The sequence below is a fragment of the Belonocnema kinseyi genome, chromosome 4 (assembly GCF_010883055.1).
Source record: "Belonocnema kinseyi isolate 2016_QV_RU_SX_M_011 chromosome 4, B_treatae_v1, whole genome shotgun sequence".
NCBI lineage: Eukaryota > Metazoa > Arthropoda > Insecta > Hymenoptera > Cynipidae > Belonocnema > Belonocnema kinseyi.
Genome location: NC_046660.1, coordinates 35,810,075 through 35,826,867, shown reverse-complemented (window position 1 = coordinate 35,826,867; position 16,793 = coordinate 35,810,075). Strand labels below are relative to the sequence as shown.

Genomic DNA, 16,793 nt, shown 5'->3' with positions numbered 1-16,793 from the left:
ACGAACAAAGCGACTAGTCTCCCTTTCTTTCTCCCCAAATTTCTGTTAACTAAATAGTTAAGTACGTAGATGTTGTCTATAGTTCCCATTCCTTTTCTAAATATCGTCTGATTATGTGGGATACTTTCTTTTTGTTCTACCTGACTCTCCAACCTTTTTCTTAAGATTTCTGCATATATGTTATAGCCGACTGACATGAGAGTGATCCCTCTGTATTCCTCTACCTTCTTTCCTTCCCCTTTCTTGACAAGCGGTACCACCAGTCCCGTCGTCCACTCTTCCGGCCAACCTTCCCCTTTCCATACCTTGTTGCAGATCTTCCACATCCCATCCCTAATCCCTTCTCCTCCAAACTTCATCGCTTCGTTCTCCATCCCATCTTCTCCCGTCGCCTTGTTTCTTTTTAACCTATTTATTGCTTCATCTACTTCCTTTCTTGTTATCTCGTTCCCTTCCTCCATTTCTCCTTGGCCTATCCTACACTTTTCCCCTTTGATCTTATTTTCCACTCCTCCTAATAGACCCTTAAAATAATCCGTCCATTCCTTCATTTCTATTTCTTCGTTAACGCCCTTCCTTTCCCCGCTATCTCTATTTATCACATCCCACGCCCTACCTTCTTTGATCGCTTTTTCTACCTCTGCTTTATATTCTTCCTTTCCCCTCTGTCTTTTTATTTCCAGCATCTTCTCATGTCCTTTTTGCTCCTGTTATACTCCTCCTTCTCCATTTCCCCTCTTCTCCATTTGCTCACACACTCTTTTATGCTCTCTTTACTCACCCAGCATTCCTCGTCCCACCAGCCTCTCTGTCCCCCTACTCTTTCTTCATTAGTATCCAGCTCATCCTTTACCTTTTCAATGGACCCCTTCAACCTTTCAACTAACGAGTCTATTCCCTCCTCTTTTTCATACCTAACCTTCTTCTTTTCCGTCTTTTGTTTAAACTCGTTTAATTTATCTTCCCCCCAGATTCCCACTTTCGTGTTTCGTTCGCACCCTTTTTCCTTTCTCCCTCCGCCGCGCTTACTGACGCCTCTTCTTAGTGTAACTATGACCGGGAAGTGCTCGCACCCTATCTCATTCCCTACCTTCATACTTCCTATCATATGCCGCATTCTTGCTTCAGCCAAGATGTAGTCTATTACTGTTGCTCCCTTTCCTATGAATGTAATCTTCCCTTCCTCATCTCCTTTCATATTGCCATTGCATATAAACATCCTGTTTCTCCTATCATGTCTAATAACTTCCTTCCCTCCCTGTCCGTCTCTCTATGTTTGGAGTTCCTTATAAATGCCTCCTTTTCTTCATCCCATAACCCTCCCCCTTGTTCGCCAGTCCATGCATTTAAGTCCCCCCCCCCCCCCTATTAAAACCAATTCTTCCTTATTTTCCTCCATCCACCTCCTTATCACTCTCCAGCCTTCTTCTTCCCCTCTTCTTCTGTATACACACACCACTGCTATTTATACTTTCCCAATTATAATTTTTCTTATCATTGTTCCATCCTTTTCCTCCATGTTCCCATCTTTGCTGCCTTTTACTGCTAATTCTTTTTTCACCCCTGACACCATGCCGCCCATCCCTCTCCCTTTAACGTGTTCCTTTCTTGCTTCTTGCATTGTCCACACATAACCTTTCGGTAACATCTTTTTTATTCCCTTCCAGTCCTTCTCATCTGCCCAAGTTTCACTCATCATAATCACATCCCACTTTTCTAACTCCTCCCAGAATCCTTTGTTCTTGTTCTTCAAACCTGACACATTCCAGATAGCTATTTTCACGTTTCTCTCTTCTCCTCCCTCTTCTTTCCTCTTTACTTTGTTTCCCCTTTGCCGCTTGGAAACCCCTCTGATTTATTTCTGGACTCTTTTTCGTCTCCCTTCCCCCTTCCTTTCTCAAGACTTTTTCCTTTCTTCCTTAATTCTTCTAATTCTTCAACCGAGCACCATTCTTCCCCATTTATCCATAACCTGCCTTTCCCTATCTATGCCATATGGCCCTTTTTCCTCTCTACCCAAGCCTTCTGCTCTATTTGCCATATCCTTTTCCTCTCCCTCCATGTCAGGTCTTCTTCAATTCTTTCCCTTCTTCCTTTCAATAATTTTTTTCTCTCCATAATTTCCTTTTTCTCCTCCTCACTCCCCACTTTTACTAGAAACATTCCTTCTTTTCCTTCCTTTGTCCCTCCTATTCTCTTGACTCCTTCTACCCTTACCTGCACTCTAATATCTCGAAAAAGATTTGTTATTTCCACTTCTCCTGTTTCACTCTCCACTTTTAATCTCTTGACTACTATGTTATTTTTCCTCTTTGCCCTTTCTTCCCCTTCTAATCTTCTTTCGATCTCACTGAGTCTTTTCTTCAATCTTTCATTCTCACTTCGGACGTTCTTTGCATTCCCTTGAACTATTTCCTCATTTTCTGTTTTTCCCCCATATGCTCATTCCTAATTTCTAGACTGGATACCTGCTCTTCCAACTGTTTTATTTCTCTAGATCTCTGTTCGTCAACCTCTCTCTGTCTATTCTCAATGATCTTTAGCTTACCCCAAACCTTGTCTTTCTCCTCCCAACGTTTATCCCATTCTTCCCATTTTTCTCTGACCTTTTTCACTTCCCCCCTTACATCGGTTCCCTGCCTATTCATATCCCTATTCATTTCATCCAATCTCAATCTCAATTTTCAAGATAGTAGTTAATTTTTTAATACAAAAAATTTTTTGAACTTAAATGATTGCCATAAAAAAAAATGAATTTTGAACAAAAGAGTTCAACATTTAACCAAATTATGAAATTTAACAAATTATGAATTTTAACAAAATATGAATCTTTTACAACAAAAAAATACGAGTTTGAAACAAAATCATGTATTTTCAACAAACTTATTCAATTTTAAATACAAAAAGACTAAATAACCCGAAAATATTATTCCTTAACAAAAAAGTTGATTTCTCACCAAATAGTTAAATTTTTAAATTAATATTTCAAGTTTTAACCAAATAGTTGAATTTTCAACCCAAAAATATTAACTTTTAATTTTTTAAGAAAAACATTCATTATTAATTAACTAGTGTCTTATCTACCCAATTTTTATCTCCCAAAAAAGATTAATATTCTACAAAAAAAAGAATTTTCTATAAAATAGATAAATTTTCAACTAGAAAAAATCCATTTTCAACGAAAAATGGTATAGTTGCATTTTCAGATAAAAAGATTGATTCTGAATAACAAAAACACCAATTTTTAACAAAATAGTCAATTTTACGATCAACAAATGAATTTATAACTAAAATGAAGAATCTTCACATAAAACAATGAATTTTGCACGAAAAAATTTAACATTCAACTAAATAATTGAACTTTCAACTTAGAAAGATGAATTATCAACAAAAAGTTGAATACTCAACTAAAAAAGACAGATTTTCAACCTCAAATAAAAGAGTTACATTTTCAGTAAAAAAAAAATAATTTTCATTGTTATTCTTGACAAAAAAAGGATGACTTTTGGACAAATTAGTAGCATTTTAAACAAAATAATACATTTATAAACCAAATAGTAGACTTCACAACCAGAAATATAGTTGGATTTTCTTATGGAGTTTTATAAATGCAGTTTAGATTTAAGCGGAAAAACGAGAAAAATGGGAAAAGCAGAATTTTCTTGGAAATAGTAGGAAAAATAATAGTTTGCAACGTTACTCCCCCCCCCCCACTCTTAAATTGTTAACGTGGTTTATGGATGGCCCCATACTGATTAAATTATTCTAAAGCTTTGTTTTGCAATTGATTTTATTAATTTTCTAGAGCTAAGACTTTGAAATACTATAATGAGTTGGCGGCAGAAGCTAAAAGGCATCGAGCTCGAACCGATTGGCGACTGCGAAGGATGAATTTATTTGATGAAAGAGTCGACATGATACTAAGCGCAAAAAAAGAAGTTTGGTCTTCGATTGACGAACTTAACATTATTCCTTCCCCTGTCAGCGTCGACGAGGAAACTCCCAAGAGTCCTGAAGTTGTTGAGAATGCTGAGAGTGTTTCAAATGTCACAAATATGGAAAAGCCACACCCCGTAATTGATGCCTCAAATAAAAATGAATCAGAGGTACAAAATGAAACGCACAAAGATGAAAATAGTAACCCTGCAAAACAGGAATTCAGAGCCCTCTCTCAAGCTTCGTCAAAGAATCTTCATCAAAAAGCGAATCTGAAATCAGAGAGGAATAAAGAATCACAAGATAAAACGAAAGCAGTTCGTCCGACAGTTCTTGATGTAAAATCAAAAACTCAAGTCCCAGCCATCAAGGAAAGAAAGAGTGAAGAAATTCTCCCTTCCCGAACAATTTCCCGCACAAAACCCACCTTAACTTCCGATCTCGTCCAATCTAGTAGAGAATTTTTGAGCGAAATCGGTGAATCTGAAACTACAAAGAGATACTTAGATTTAAGAGAAGTCGCGTTGGCCGAAGCTCAGAGGAATAAAATGCGTGTCATGCAGCACGAGTACGGATTGATAACTCCGAACAATAACGAGTCGGCGATTCATTTCTCGGATATGGAGACTCGTAACGCAAATTTTATTCCCTCTCTCACCGAGATTCAAATTAATCGCTTGAGAAATACGCAACACCAGGTTGGCAATTGGGATCCCATGGAAATAAAGAGCTACGAAACTCCAGGTGAAAATATGACTGAGGCGCAGAGAAATAAATTGAGAAATACAGCTCACAGGACGGAACAAGGAAATTTCGATAAGCCGAAGAAGACGGTGACTTTGACGGGCGAGGAACACGTTATTGAGGAAATGAAGGACAGTAATGTGGAAATACAATCTCTAGGTCTCCAGACTCCGATGTCTTGTGCAACGGATTATTTCACTTCTTCGATGAACAGCAGCTCAATACAAATGCAAAGCTGTGAAAATACTCCTTATTCGGAAATCAGCAGCGATATGCAAATTCCAGCAGCCGCCGATGAAAATGTCGATTCGAAATCGATTTTGGAATCGAGATTGAATTATCTTCAGGGGAAAATTGAGCATCCCGATTTTGTTGGATTCAGTAGAAATGCGACAACGCCGACCTTTGAATCGTCGTTGACGGTTGTTGATGTGGAAATGCTGGATACGACATCGTTGGCAGTTTATCTTGAAAAATCGGTTATGGTGCCACTGAGAGTTCAATGCAAACTTGTGAATAATGCAATGATTAAGTATCTTCTCGAGGAACATAATATTATCTCGCATCTGCACAGTCTGAGGGATTATTTCTTTTTGTTGAATGGAGAATTTGCGAGGAGCTTGAGCCAATCTTTATTCACGAGACTGTACGAGGTTTCCACACCGTTTGCACTTTTTAATTCGGCGACTTTGAAAAGTATTTTGGATAGGGCGATTGTCAATTCGCTTAGTAGTAGTTACACGAATTCGGAACTCTTGAGTCTTTCGGCAACTGGATTGCCGAATCATTTGCAGGTAATTTTATAATCTTTTTTTCATGAAAATTCATTTATTTATTTGAAAAATGAACTATTTTCTTGAAAACGAACGTTGTTTATTAAAAAGTCATCATTTTTGTGTTAAAATTCAACTATCTGGTGATAAATAAAACTACATGGTTATTTAAAAATATAACTGTTGTGTATTAAATAAACTTTTTGGTTGCAAAATCACATTTTGAGATTGCAAATTCAAATATTTTGTAAATAATTCATCTTTTTGATTTAAGATTCAATAATTTTGTTGAAAATTCATGTAATTTCTTTTAATTCGTCTGTTTTTAGTAGAACATTAATATCCTTGGTAGAAAATTCTTTTTTTTTTCCTTGAACATTGAACAATTTGGTAGAAAATTAGATTATTTGGTCCAGAATTAACGTTTTTATTAAGAATTTCTCTTGTTGGTTGAACATTCAACTATCTGGCTAAAAATAAAATTATTTGAATGTTAAATTTCTTAATTAAAAACTCAATTTTTTTATGAGAAGATTCTTCATTTTAGTTATAAATTCAGTTGTTGGTGGTCAAATTGAATATTTTTTTAAAAAATGTTATTTTTGTTATTCAGAATTAATCTTTTTATCTGAAAATGTAACCATGCCATTTTTCGTTAAAAATTGGGTTTTTTCTATTTGAAAATTCATTTGTTTCATTAAAAATGTATCTATTTTGTAAAAGATTCGTTTTTTTGTAAAATATTAATCTTCTTTGGAAGAAAAAAATTTGGTAGACAAGAAACTATTGCATTAAAAAAAAAAGATTTTGTTTAAAAAAATAAAAGTATATCTTTTTGGGTTGAAAATTAAACTATTTGGTTAAAAATTAAAATATGTATTTGAGAATTAAGAAGTTGGTAAGAAATTAACTTTTTTTTAAGGAATAATATTTTCGGGTTGAAAATTCATTTACTTTTGTAAATAATTCATCTTTTTGCATTTAAAATTCGATAGTTTTCTTAAAAATTCTTGTATTTTTTTTAAATCCGTCTGTTTTTAGTACAAAATTAATATATTTGGTAAACAATTCTTTTCTTTTTGCTTGAACATTGAACTATTTGGTTGAAAATAAACTTTTTTATTGAAAATTCCTCTTTTTTGTTTGAAAATTTAACTATCTGGTGATAAGTAAAACTGCATCGTTATTTAAAAATATAACTGTTACGTATAAAATAAACTTTTTGATTGCTAAATCACATTTTCGGATTAAAAATTCAACTATTTTGTAAATAATTCGTCTTTTTGATTCAAGATTCAATAATTTTGTTGAAAATTCATGTTTTTTTTAAATTCGTGTGTTTTCAGTAGAGCATTAATATCCTTGGTAGAAAATTCTTTTTTTTTTTGCTTAAACATTGAAGAATTTGGTAGAAAATTAGATTATTTGGTCCAGAATAAACCTTTCTATTAATAATTTCTCTTTTTAGTTGAAAATTCAACTATCTGGTTAAAATAACATTATTTGTTTTAAAATATAACTGGTTTGGTATAAAATTCAGTTTTTTCATTGCTAATTGATATTTTCGGGTTGAAAATTTAACTGTTTTTTGGATATTTTACGATTTTGGCTTCAAAATTAACAATTTTTTAGAAAATTCATCCTTTTGATTAAGAATTTAATTATTTGGTTAACAGCTCATCTTGTTGGTTGAAAGTTGAACTACTTCGTGAAAAATTCACTAATTTGATTGTAAATGTAACTATTTTCTTGAAAATTCGATTGGGTTTTAATTCAGAATTTATTTTTCTGGTTTCCGGATTAAAATTTATACTTTATAACAGGGTGTCTAGTAACCCTGAAAATCTTGAAAACATGGAAGTCTCCTTGATTTTTTCACGAAAACTTTGAATTTTAAGTATTCTTTTTTTTAAACAGTAATTTTATCGAAAAGCGAGTGGTAATTTAAATCTTTTAGCCTATTAGCAAAGAAAAATCTCCTTTAGAAAAAATCTTGCTGTTTATTACAGAATAAATAAAGATCATTCAAGGCTCTTTTTATTGAGGTGTTCAACTTAGAATTTGTAAAAATTATTAGTTTAAAATTTCGATGTTAATTCAGTTTCAGAATTAGAATAAGCCATGGCCATACAACCGATTTTTCGAGGGGTTGACTACTCGGTATTTGAGTGTACAACCGAATTCAAAAGGTTACAAAATATTTCTAAAGATTTCAAACATTTCATAATATTTTAAATATCTTTAACATTTCATAAAGATTTAACAGATGTTAACCATTTAAGAAATGTGCGCATTCCAGATTTTAATAAAGATTTCACAGCAATTTTACAAACATTTTAAAACTTTAAAGATTTAAAGGATTTCCAATATTTGAAAAAGGGTACAGTACACCAGATTTCAAAGATTTCAAAAATTTGAAACGATTTCAAGAGGTTTTAAAACATTTTAGAAGATTTCAAAATATTTAAAATAATTCAATGACTTCAACGAATACAAAAGATTTTCCAAACAAAGATTCAAGAAAGAATTTATAAACATTTCAAAATATTTCACAAAGATTTCAAGGATTTCAAACATTCAAAAAAGGCGTGTACACTAGACTAAAAAGTTTTCACAAAAATTCCTCAAAGATTTGGAACATTTCATAAAGAATTGGAACATTTTTAAACTTACAAAAGAGTTTAAAGATTTTAAAAAGGGTGTATTAAACCACATTTCTAAGATTTCAAAAAATTTTAAAGATTTTAAACAATTTCAAATTTTTTTAGGAGATATCAAAAGATTTCACTAAGATTTGTAATAATTTAAATAATTCCAACGAATTCACAAAGATTTCAAAAGATATCACAAGAATTTCAAAGATTTCGAACATTTCGCTAATATTTCGAACACTGCACAAAGATTTTAAAACTTTCAAAAATTTTTAAACATTTTAAAACATTTCAAAGATTTTAAATAATTACAAAATTTTTTAGGAGATGTCAAAATATTTCACAAAAGTTTCAAAGATTTCATAAAACATTCATAAAAGATTCAAAACAATATGAGAATTTCAAAGATTTGAACAAGGGTGCACCACACCAGATTTCAAGGATTTCAAACCATTTCAAAGATTTCCGAAAGATTTCTCATATATTTTAAAGAATTCTTAAGGATTTCAAAACATTTAAAAGATTTTTAATGATTTCAAAAGGTTTCAACAAATTTGTGAAAATTTGAAAAGATTTTAATAATTTCAAACGAACAGAAATGATTTTACGAACAAAGATTAAAGATACATTTTGAAAATATTTGAAAGATTTTATAAAGATTGCACAAAATTTTCGTAGATTTCAAAGCTCTCAAGGACTTAAAAATTTTCAACAAGGGTACAACAAGGTACAGTACAACGGATTTCAAAGATTTAAAAACATTTAAAATATGTTAAACGATATCTAAATTTGTTAGAAGATTTCAAAAGATTTGACAAATATTAAAAATATTCCAGTGATTTTAAACGATTACAACAAATTTCATAAAGATTTCATAAATATTTTAAATATTTCGGTGATTTCAAACGAATACAAAAGACTTAGAGAAGATTTAAGGATTTTAAAACATTTGAAGAATTTAAAAACATTTCAAAGATTTTAAGCGATTTCAAAAAGTTTCAACACATTTGGGAAGGTTTCAAAAGACTTCAATGATTTTAAACAAACACAACAGATTTCGCAAACAAAAATTAAAGAAAGATTTTAAAGATTTCAAGAATTTTAAGGATTTTACAAAAGCTTTGAAAAATGCTAAAAGATTACTCAAAGATTTCACCGAAATTTCAAGCTTTCACCAAGGTTTGTAATACTTAACAGTGCTTTCAAAAGATTTCACAAAGATTTCAACGATTTCAAAGACATTGCAAAGATTTAAAAATATTCCTAAAGATTTCACAAAGACGACTCATGTTCGCAAAAAATTAAGAATTTTTTATTTTACGATTCGGCTTTCTTTAGAAATTTTTCGCCAATAAAAATTGAAATGGTTCATTTTTTACATGTATGACAAAAGTATATTTCAGTATTTGATGTAAAAAAGGAGACCTGGAAAATTTTTATTTCTTGACCTGGAAATGATCTTGAATTTTGTTCCTAAGAATCGCTAGACACCTTGTTGATGACAATTCAACTATTTAAATGAATTTTGAACTCTTTCATTGAAAATTCATTTATTTAATTGAAAAATGAGTTATTTGGTTGAAAATTATTATTTTTATTAAAAATTCCTTTTTTTTGTTTGATAATTCAACTATCTGGCGATAAATAAAACTACATATTTATTTAAAAATACAACTGTTACGTATAAAATTAACTTTTTGGTCGCGAAATTACATTTTCGGATTAAAAATTCAACTATTTTGTAAATAGTTCATCTTTTTGGATTCAAGATTCAATAATTTTGTTGAAAATTCGTGTATTTTTTTTAATTCGTCTGTTTTTAGTAGAGCATTAATATCCTTAGTAGAAAATTTTTTTTTGCTTGAACATTGAACAGTTTGGTAGAAAATTAAATTATTTGATCCAGAATAAACTTTTTTATGAAGAATTTATCTTTTTGGTCGAAAATTCAACTATCTGGTTAAGAATAAGATTTTTTTTTAATATAATTGGTTGCTATAAAGTCCAGGTTTTTGATTGCTAAATTATATTTTCGGGTAGAAAATTGAACTATTTTGTGGATATTTTACGATTTTGGCTTCAAAATTAACAAGTTTGTTGAAAATTCATCCTTCTGGTTAAGAATTTAACTATTTGGTTAAAAACTCATCTTGTTGGTCGAAAGTTGAACTACTTAATGAAAAATTCACTTCTTTGATTGAAAATGTAACTATTTTCTTCAAAATTCAATTGGGTCTTAGTTCAGAATTTATTTTACCGGTTTCCAGATTAAAATTTATACTTTATGAGTCAAAAAATAATCTTATTGGTTCATAATTAACTTTTTTGTTTGAAATTCAAATTTTCGAGTTGAAAATTCTACTGTTTTTTTTTCATTCGTCTTTTAAATATAAAATTCAACTATTTTGTTAAAAAAGCAACTATTTTGATTGAAAGTCATTGTATTTTCTTTATAATTCGTCTTTTTGGAAGTAATTAAGTTTTTTTAGTTAAAAAATCATCTTTTTGTTTTAAAATTCTACTATTCGGTTAAATGTTGCATTCTTTTATTAAAAATTCCTTTTTTTGTGACAATCATTCAAGTTCAAAAAAATGTTTTGTATTAAAAAATTAACTATCATCTTGAAAATTGGTTCGTTTTTTGTTGTTGGAAATTAACCTTTTTACCTGAAAATGTAAATATTCCATTTTTTATTAGAAATTTATATTTTTAATAAAAAATTGATCTTTTCTAATTGAAAATTCATCTTTTTTTGTGTAAATTTATCTATTCAGTTCAAAATCAATTACTGAATAATTTGCAAGTAATTTTATTTAATTGAACTAGAAAAGAACACGCTTGAAAATTCATGTATTTTTTTTATAATTCGTCTTTTTTTAGAGAAAATTAATTTTGTTGGATAAAAAATGATCTTTTTAATTGAAAATCGAACTATTTGGATGAATGGTAAACTCTTTTATAGAAAATTAATATTTTGTTAACAAAAAGTATTTTGTGGAATTCTGTGTGTGTGTGAGAGAATTACTCTTTTCATCTGAAAATGTAGCTATTTTATTTCTGGTTGTAAATTGATAGTTTTAATTTTAAAAATTGATCTTTTCTAGTTGAAACTTTAAATTTTTGGTTGAAAATTCATGTACTTTCTTTAAAGTTCGTTTTTTGTAGAATATTAGTCTTCTTAGTGAGAAATGTTATCTTTTTGGTTTAGAAGCATAACTGTTTTCTGGAAATTTTGTCTTTTGAGCTTGCAAATTAAAAAATTCGATGAAAAAATAAACTATTTGATTAAAAATGAACTTTTTTTAATTCATATTTTTTTTATTAAAGTTTCAACTATTTGTCTGAAAAATGAACTATTTAGTAAAAAAATTAAGTGTGTCAAAATTTAAATTACTAGGTTGAAGTTTTTGTTTTGTTGAAAAATCGTCTTCTTTGGTAGAACATTAATATTATTGATAGAAAATTCCTTTTTCTTTGCTTGAAAATATAATCATTTGGTAGAAAATTTAATTATTTGGTTGAAAATGAACTTTTTTATTAAAAACTCATCTTTTTGGTTGAAAAGTCATCAATCTCTTTAAAAATAAAACTATTTTTTTGAAATATAACTATTTGGTGCAAAATTAAATTTTCTTGTTGCTAACTTATTTTTGGATTGGAAATTCAACTACTTTGTAGATAACTCATCTTTTTGACTTCAAAATTAACAGTTTTGTTAAAAATTCTTCTTTTTTGGAAGATATTAATATTTTTAGTAAAAAAAATCATCGTTTTGGTTCAGAATTTAACTATTTGGTTAAAAATTCATATTATTGGTCGAAAGTTCAACTACTTCGTTCAAAAGTCACTTTTTTTTTAAAGATTCACTTTTTTGAATAAAAACGTAATTATTTTGTTGAAAATTTGTTTGTGTTGTGGTATAAAATTAATTTTTTTTTATCTGAAAATATATATATTCAATTTTCGGTTTCAAATTTATCCTTTATAAGTAAAATACATTAATCTTCTTGTTTAAAAATTTATCTTTTGTGGTTAAAAGTCATCTTTCTCAGTTGAAAACTGTTTTGATTATTTGGTTAAATGTTGAACTCTTTTATTAAAAATTGATTTTTGTGAGACAATTATTTTAGTTAAAAATTCTTTTTTTTTTAATTAAAAAATTGACTAGCATCTTGAAAATTTGTGCGTTTTTTGTTGTTGAAAATGAATCTTGTTACCTGAAAATTTTTAGTTGGACATTGAGATCTTTTTTACTTAATAATTCATCTGTTTGGTTGAAAACTTGCCTTTTTAAGTTGAAAACTCGTCCTTTCTGGATCAAAATAAATTTTTTTGTTTAAAAAATCATCTTTTTGTTGGAAAATTTAACTATTTGGTTCAGCTGTTCTATCGAAAAATCATTTATATGATTGGATAATTATTTTTTTAGTTGAAAAATGATATATGTAATTGAAATATGATCTTTTCTAGTTAAAAGGCAACTGTTTGGTTGAAAATTCGTATTTTTTTTCTAGAACATGAATCTTCTTTTTTGAAAATTAAACTACTTGCTAGAAATTAAAATATTTAATTAAAAATGAACCTTTTAGTTAAAAATTCCTCTTTTTGTTGAAAATTAATCTATTTGGTAGAAAAATAAATTTTTGTTGACAAATTATTTTTTCGTTAAAAAAAATTCAACTATTTTGTATAAAATTCATCTATTTGGCTTGGAAATTAATGTTTTTGGTAGAAAAATAATATTATTGGAGGAAATTAAACTTTTTTGAACTGCTTTGTTGAAAATGCATTTTTCGTGTTTGAAGATACATCTCTAGTTTAAAATTCAACTAGTTTGTTTAAAATTCTTTGGATTTTTAATTGAGAATTAATTTTTTTTTCTGAAAATTCAATTATTTCATTTTTGTTTAGAATATTTATCCATCTTTTTTATTAAGAAATTTATCATTTTAGTTTAAAAAATGATCTCTTTAGTTTAAAATTCAACTATTTTTTGAAATCTTATGTATTTCGATAAAAATTCGTCTCTTTTGTTTTAAAATTAATTTTTTTTTGTTAAAATATCAACTATTACAATATCTTTTATATTTTAAACTGACTCAGATTATTCATAATATTGTTTTTAATTCTACCAGATTTATTTTTTACAAATTCGTAAATCTTTTATAATGTTTTATTATCTTTTTAAATCTTAAAATTAATTTTAAAAAATGAAGAATCACCTTAAATATTCCCAGGAATCTTAAGACTTTTTTTTATTATCTTGAAACTTTTCAAAGTCTTTAAACAACTTTAAAACTTTATTTTAACATTTTTCTTTAAGTTTTTTGAATTTTTGTATCATTCTTAAATTTAAAAAAGAATTAAGACTTTTTTGTATTTTCTCGAAATATTGTACAATTCTTAAAAACTTGTAAATTTTTTATTGCAAAATTTCAAAATTTTACATTCTTTTTCGAAATTTGAGAAAATCGTTTAAAATATTTTCAAATGTTCTTAAATATATTTTTTAAAATTAATATAAAAACAATATCATTGAAATTTTCGTTGTAATCTTAAGAAAGAAAAAACATTTTCTTGAAACCTTTAAAATCCTTCAAAAAGCTTAAAAATTTAATTAATAATTTTAATTTAATTAGTAATTTTTTGGCTAAAGATACCGATAATTTTTTTATCGTTACCTGCAGTCTGTATATTTCGTAGACAAAGATATTCTAAGAATATGTGAAAAAGTTTACAAATTATATTCTGGTAACAGGATGTTGCGAACATAATTATTTTCCAATATTAAACAACATTAATAATTAAAATTGTCTCTTTCATCAATAATGTTTACAAAAATTTCGAAATAAATTTAATTATTAAATAGAAATACTTATTTAGAAATTTTGATCTACTAAATTGAAGAATATCGTTACCTTATTAAAGAATTATTTACAATTTAAATTTTCTTTTTTAGAAATACATTTCTAGAATTAAAATTCCTCAGTTATCGAGATTTTCTATAATTGCGTTCCACCTATTTTTGCAGATAGGATTATTTTTCAAAATTTAGCTATTTAATTTTTTCCGATATTAATTACATGTATTTTAATTTATATTTTTTCAGGTGTCGAATCCGGAAGCGCTAGATTGTCTTTTATTAAATTACAAAATGTCCTGGCCACTGAATATTATTTTCGACGAAGTTGTAATGCTTCAGTACACCAAAGTTTTTAAATTCTTGCTGATGGTCGGTCGCGTTTTGTGGGTTTTGGTTGAAGACTTTCATATTTTGAAGTCAGAAAGACAAGCTGCGACTTCAGAACAGTATCACAAGGTAACTATTTTTATTCCCTCTTCTTACTGTACGTAATTTACGATTACCAGAAATAATAAGACACGGGACTTTAAATTATTTGAAATTTATTTATTTCAGATAATACACGCTTTGCAGAGTAGTATCTTAATTTTCAGAATTCCCTGATTTATCCTTGACCATTTTTTCATTTTCCCAGACCATTAACATTCAAATGCATACCAACATTTTAATTGTGTGATATTTTTAACACAGGATCTTTTATAAACGGAATAAAATGTAATTTTCAGATAAAAATTGAAAATTTTCAAAATTATCTATTTGTTTTAACAACAAAAAAGACGTTTCTACCTTAAAAATATGATTTTTTATCAAAATACTTGAATTTTCAACAAAGTAATTAAATTGTCAACCAAAAAAGATGAATGATCAATAAAAAGTATAATCCTTGACAACCCACGCAGTTGAATTTGCAAATAATAAATATCAGTTTTTAAGAAAATAGTTCAACTTTCAACCAAAGAGATGAATTTTCAAGTTAAATTTTGAATCTTCAACAAAAAAATTATTTCTTAGCAAAGTCGTTCAACCAAAATTTTAAAACAAAATAGTTTAATCCTAAAGCAAAGAAGATAATTACCATCTAAACAATTGAATTTTCATCCAAGAAGCAGCAATTTCTACTAAAATGGATGAATTTTTTAATTAAAAAGACAGATTTTTTTAAAAATATTTGAATTCTCATCCAAAAGTTAACATCAGAATATGAGTTTTGAATAACAAGTAAATTTTCTATGAAGATACTTGAATTTCCAACCTGAAAAGACGAGTTTTCAACCGAAAAGTTGAATTTTAAATTCAAAAGGATGAATTTTTAACCAAATTGTTGAATTTTCGATCACGCAGTTCCATCTTTATAAAAAATATGCCATTTTTATTAAAGCAGATGCATTTTTAAACAAAAAAGACAAATTTTCAACAACAAAATTTAAGTTTTCATCTAAAAAAGATTTCAGTTAACTTTTCAAAACCAAAATATTAATTTCAATCAAAATATAGATTTAGTACAAAAATAATTGAATTTTTCAACAAATAATAAAATTTAAAACTAAAAAGAGAATATTCACGAAGAAGAAACTGCAAAAATAAAATAAATATAAATATAAATAAAAGACAAATTACTTACGAGAATATTATGTCAGGGTTACCGTAAACTGTCAATTTAAAAATTCCCAATTTTCTCCCTAACCATTAATATTCAAAGACCAGAATCTTAAACTTGCAACATTTTTAATATTATAAACAGAATAAAACAATTTCAAGTCAAAATTAAAAAATTTTTAAATTGTTTAACTTGACATTTATTAAAGTTGTAGAAATTCCCTGATTTCTTAAGATTTTTTTGTAAATCACTGACTTTTCCCTGCCGATTAAATTTCAGAATTTCAAAAAAATTGCGTAATTCAAGTACGGTCCTTAATGTAATTTACAATTTTATTTTCAGATTCAACTCTACAGACATTCCATGATGCAATTTATAAATGCTTTGCACACTTATTTAACATGCAGCGTTTTACATGCGAGTTGGGCGGAATTTGAGAAAGACTTAGGAGATGCAACAACACTCGATGAAGTCTACTTGATTCACGTTAGCTACATAAAGAAGATTTTATCAAGGCAAGTATAGAAAAATGGCTATTTTCAAATTAAGTAGCTGGAAGCAGGGTGGCCATAGGTAAGAGGAAATCAGGGAAAAGAGAGGGAATTTTAGGGAATTTTACAGGCCAGAGAGAGATTGGAAATTTTCAGGGATTTAAAAAAAGAATCAGGCAAAAGTCAGGATATTTCAATAAGAGTCACTTTAAATAACTGTGAAGGATAATAAATTTTTATTTGCAATTTTTCTACTTTGTTTATTAAAGATTCAATGATAAAAATTGTACAAGATTAATATTGTCTTTAAATATTAATTTTCAGCGAAAAACTATGGAATTTTGAAAATAAAGTTTTGCGGTCTTTTTGGGTAAAACATTAATTTCTGGTTGAAAATTAATTTTTTTTAGTTGAGGATTAAACTATTTAGGTGAAAATTCATCTTTTTTGGTCGAATTAAAATGTTTTTGATTTAAAATAAAAATCTATTTTGGTTAAAATAATTTGTTGCTGAAGATTCATAATTTTAGTTAAAAATTCATCTCTTTAGTTGAATAATCGTTTGTTGTCTTGTTTGTTGTAAATTAATTTTTTTTTCATGACAATTTAACAATTCCATTTTGTACATTCAACATTGTAGATTGAAATTCATGTCTTTAGGTAAAAGTTGAACTATTTTGATAAAAATTGATCTTTTTTAGTTGAAAATTCCTTTTTATTAAAGGTAAATTCCTCTT

At 27.9% G+C, this 16,793-nt stretch overlaps 1 protein-coding gene across 1 annotated transcript in view; it reads left to right on the top strand.

Annotated features, from left to right (window-relative positions):
* Positions 1 to 16,793, top strand: part of LOC117171171 (gamma-tubulin complex component 6) — a 48,372-nt gene that overhangs the window by 27,942 nt on the left and 3,637 nt on the right. Inside the window, exons 12-14 of the mRNA XM_033358234.1 lie at positions 3,806 to 5,474; positions 14,215 to 14,424; positions 15,908 to 16,080. Coding sequence (XP_033214125.1) covers positions 3,806 to 5,474; positions 14,215 to 14,424; positions 15,908 to 16,080 — 2,052 coding nt within the window. The remainder of the gene's footprint in view (positions 1 to 3,805; positions 5,475 to 14,214; positions 14,425 to 15,907; positions 16,081 to 16,793) is intronic.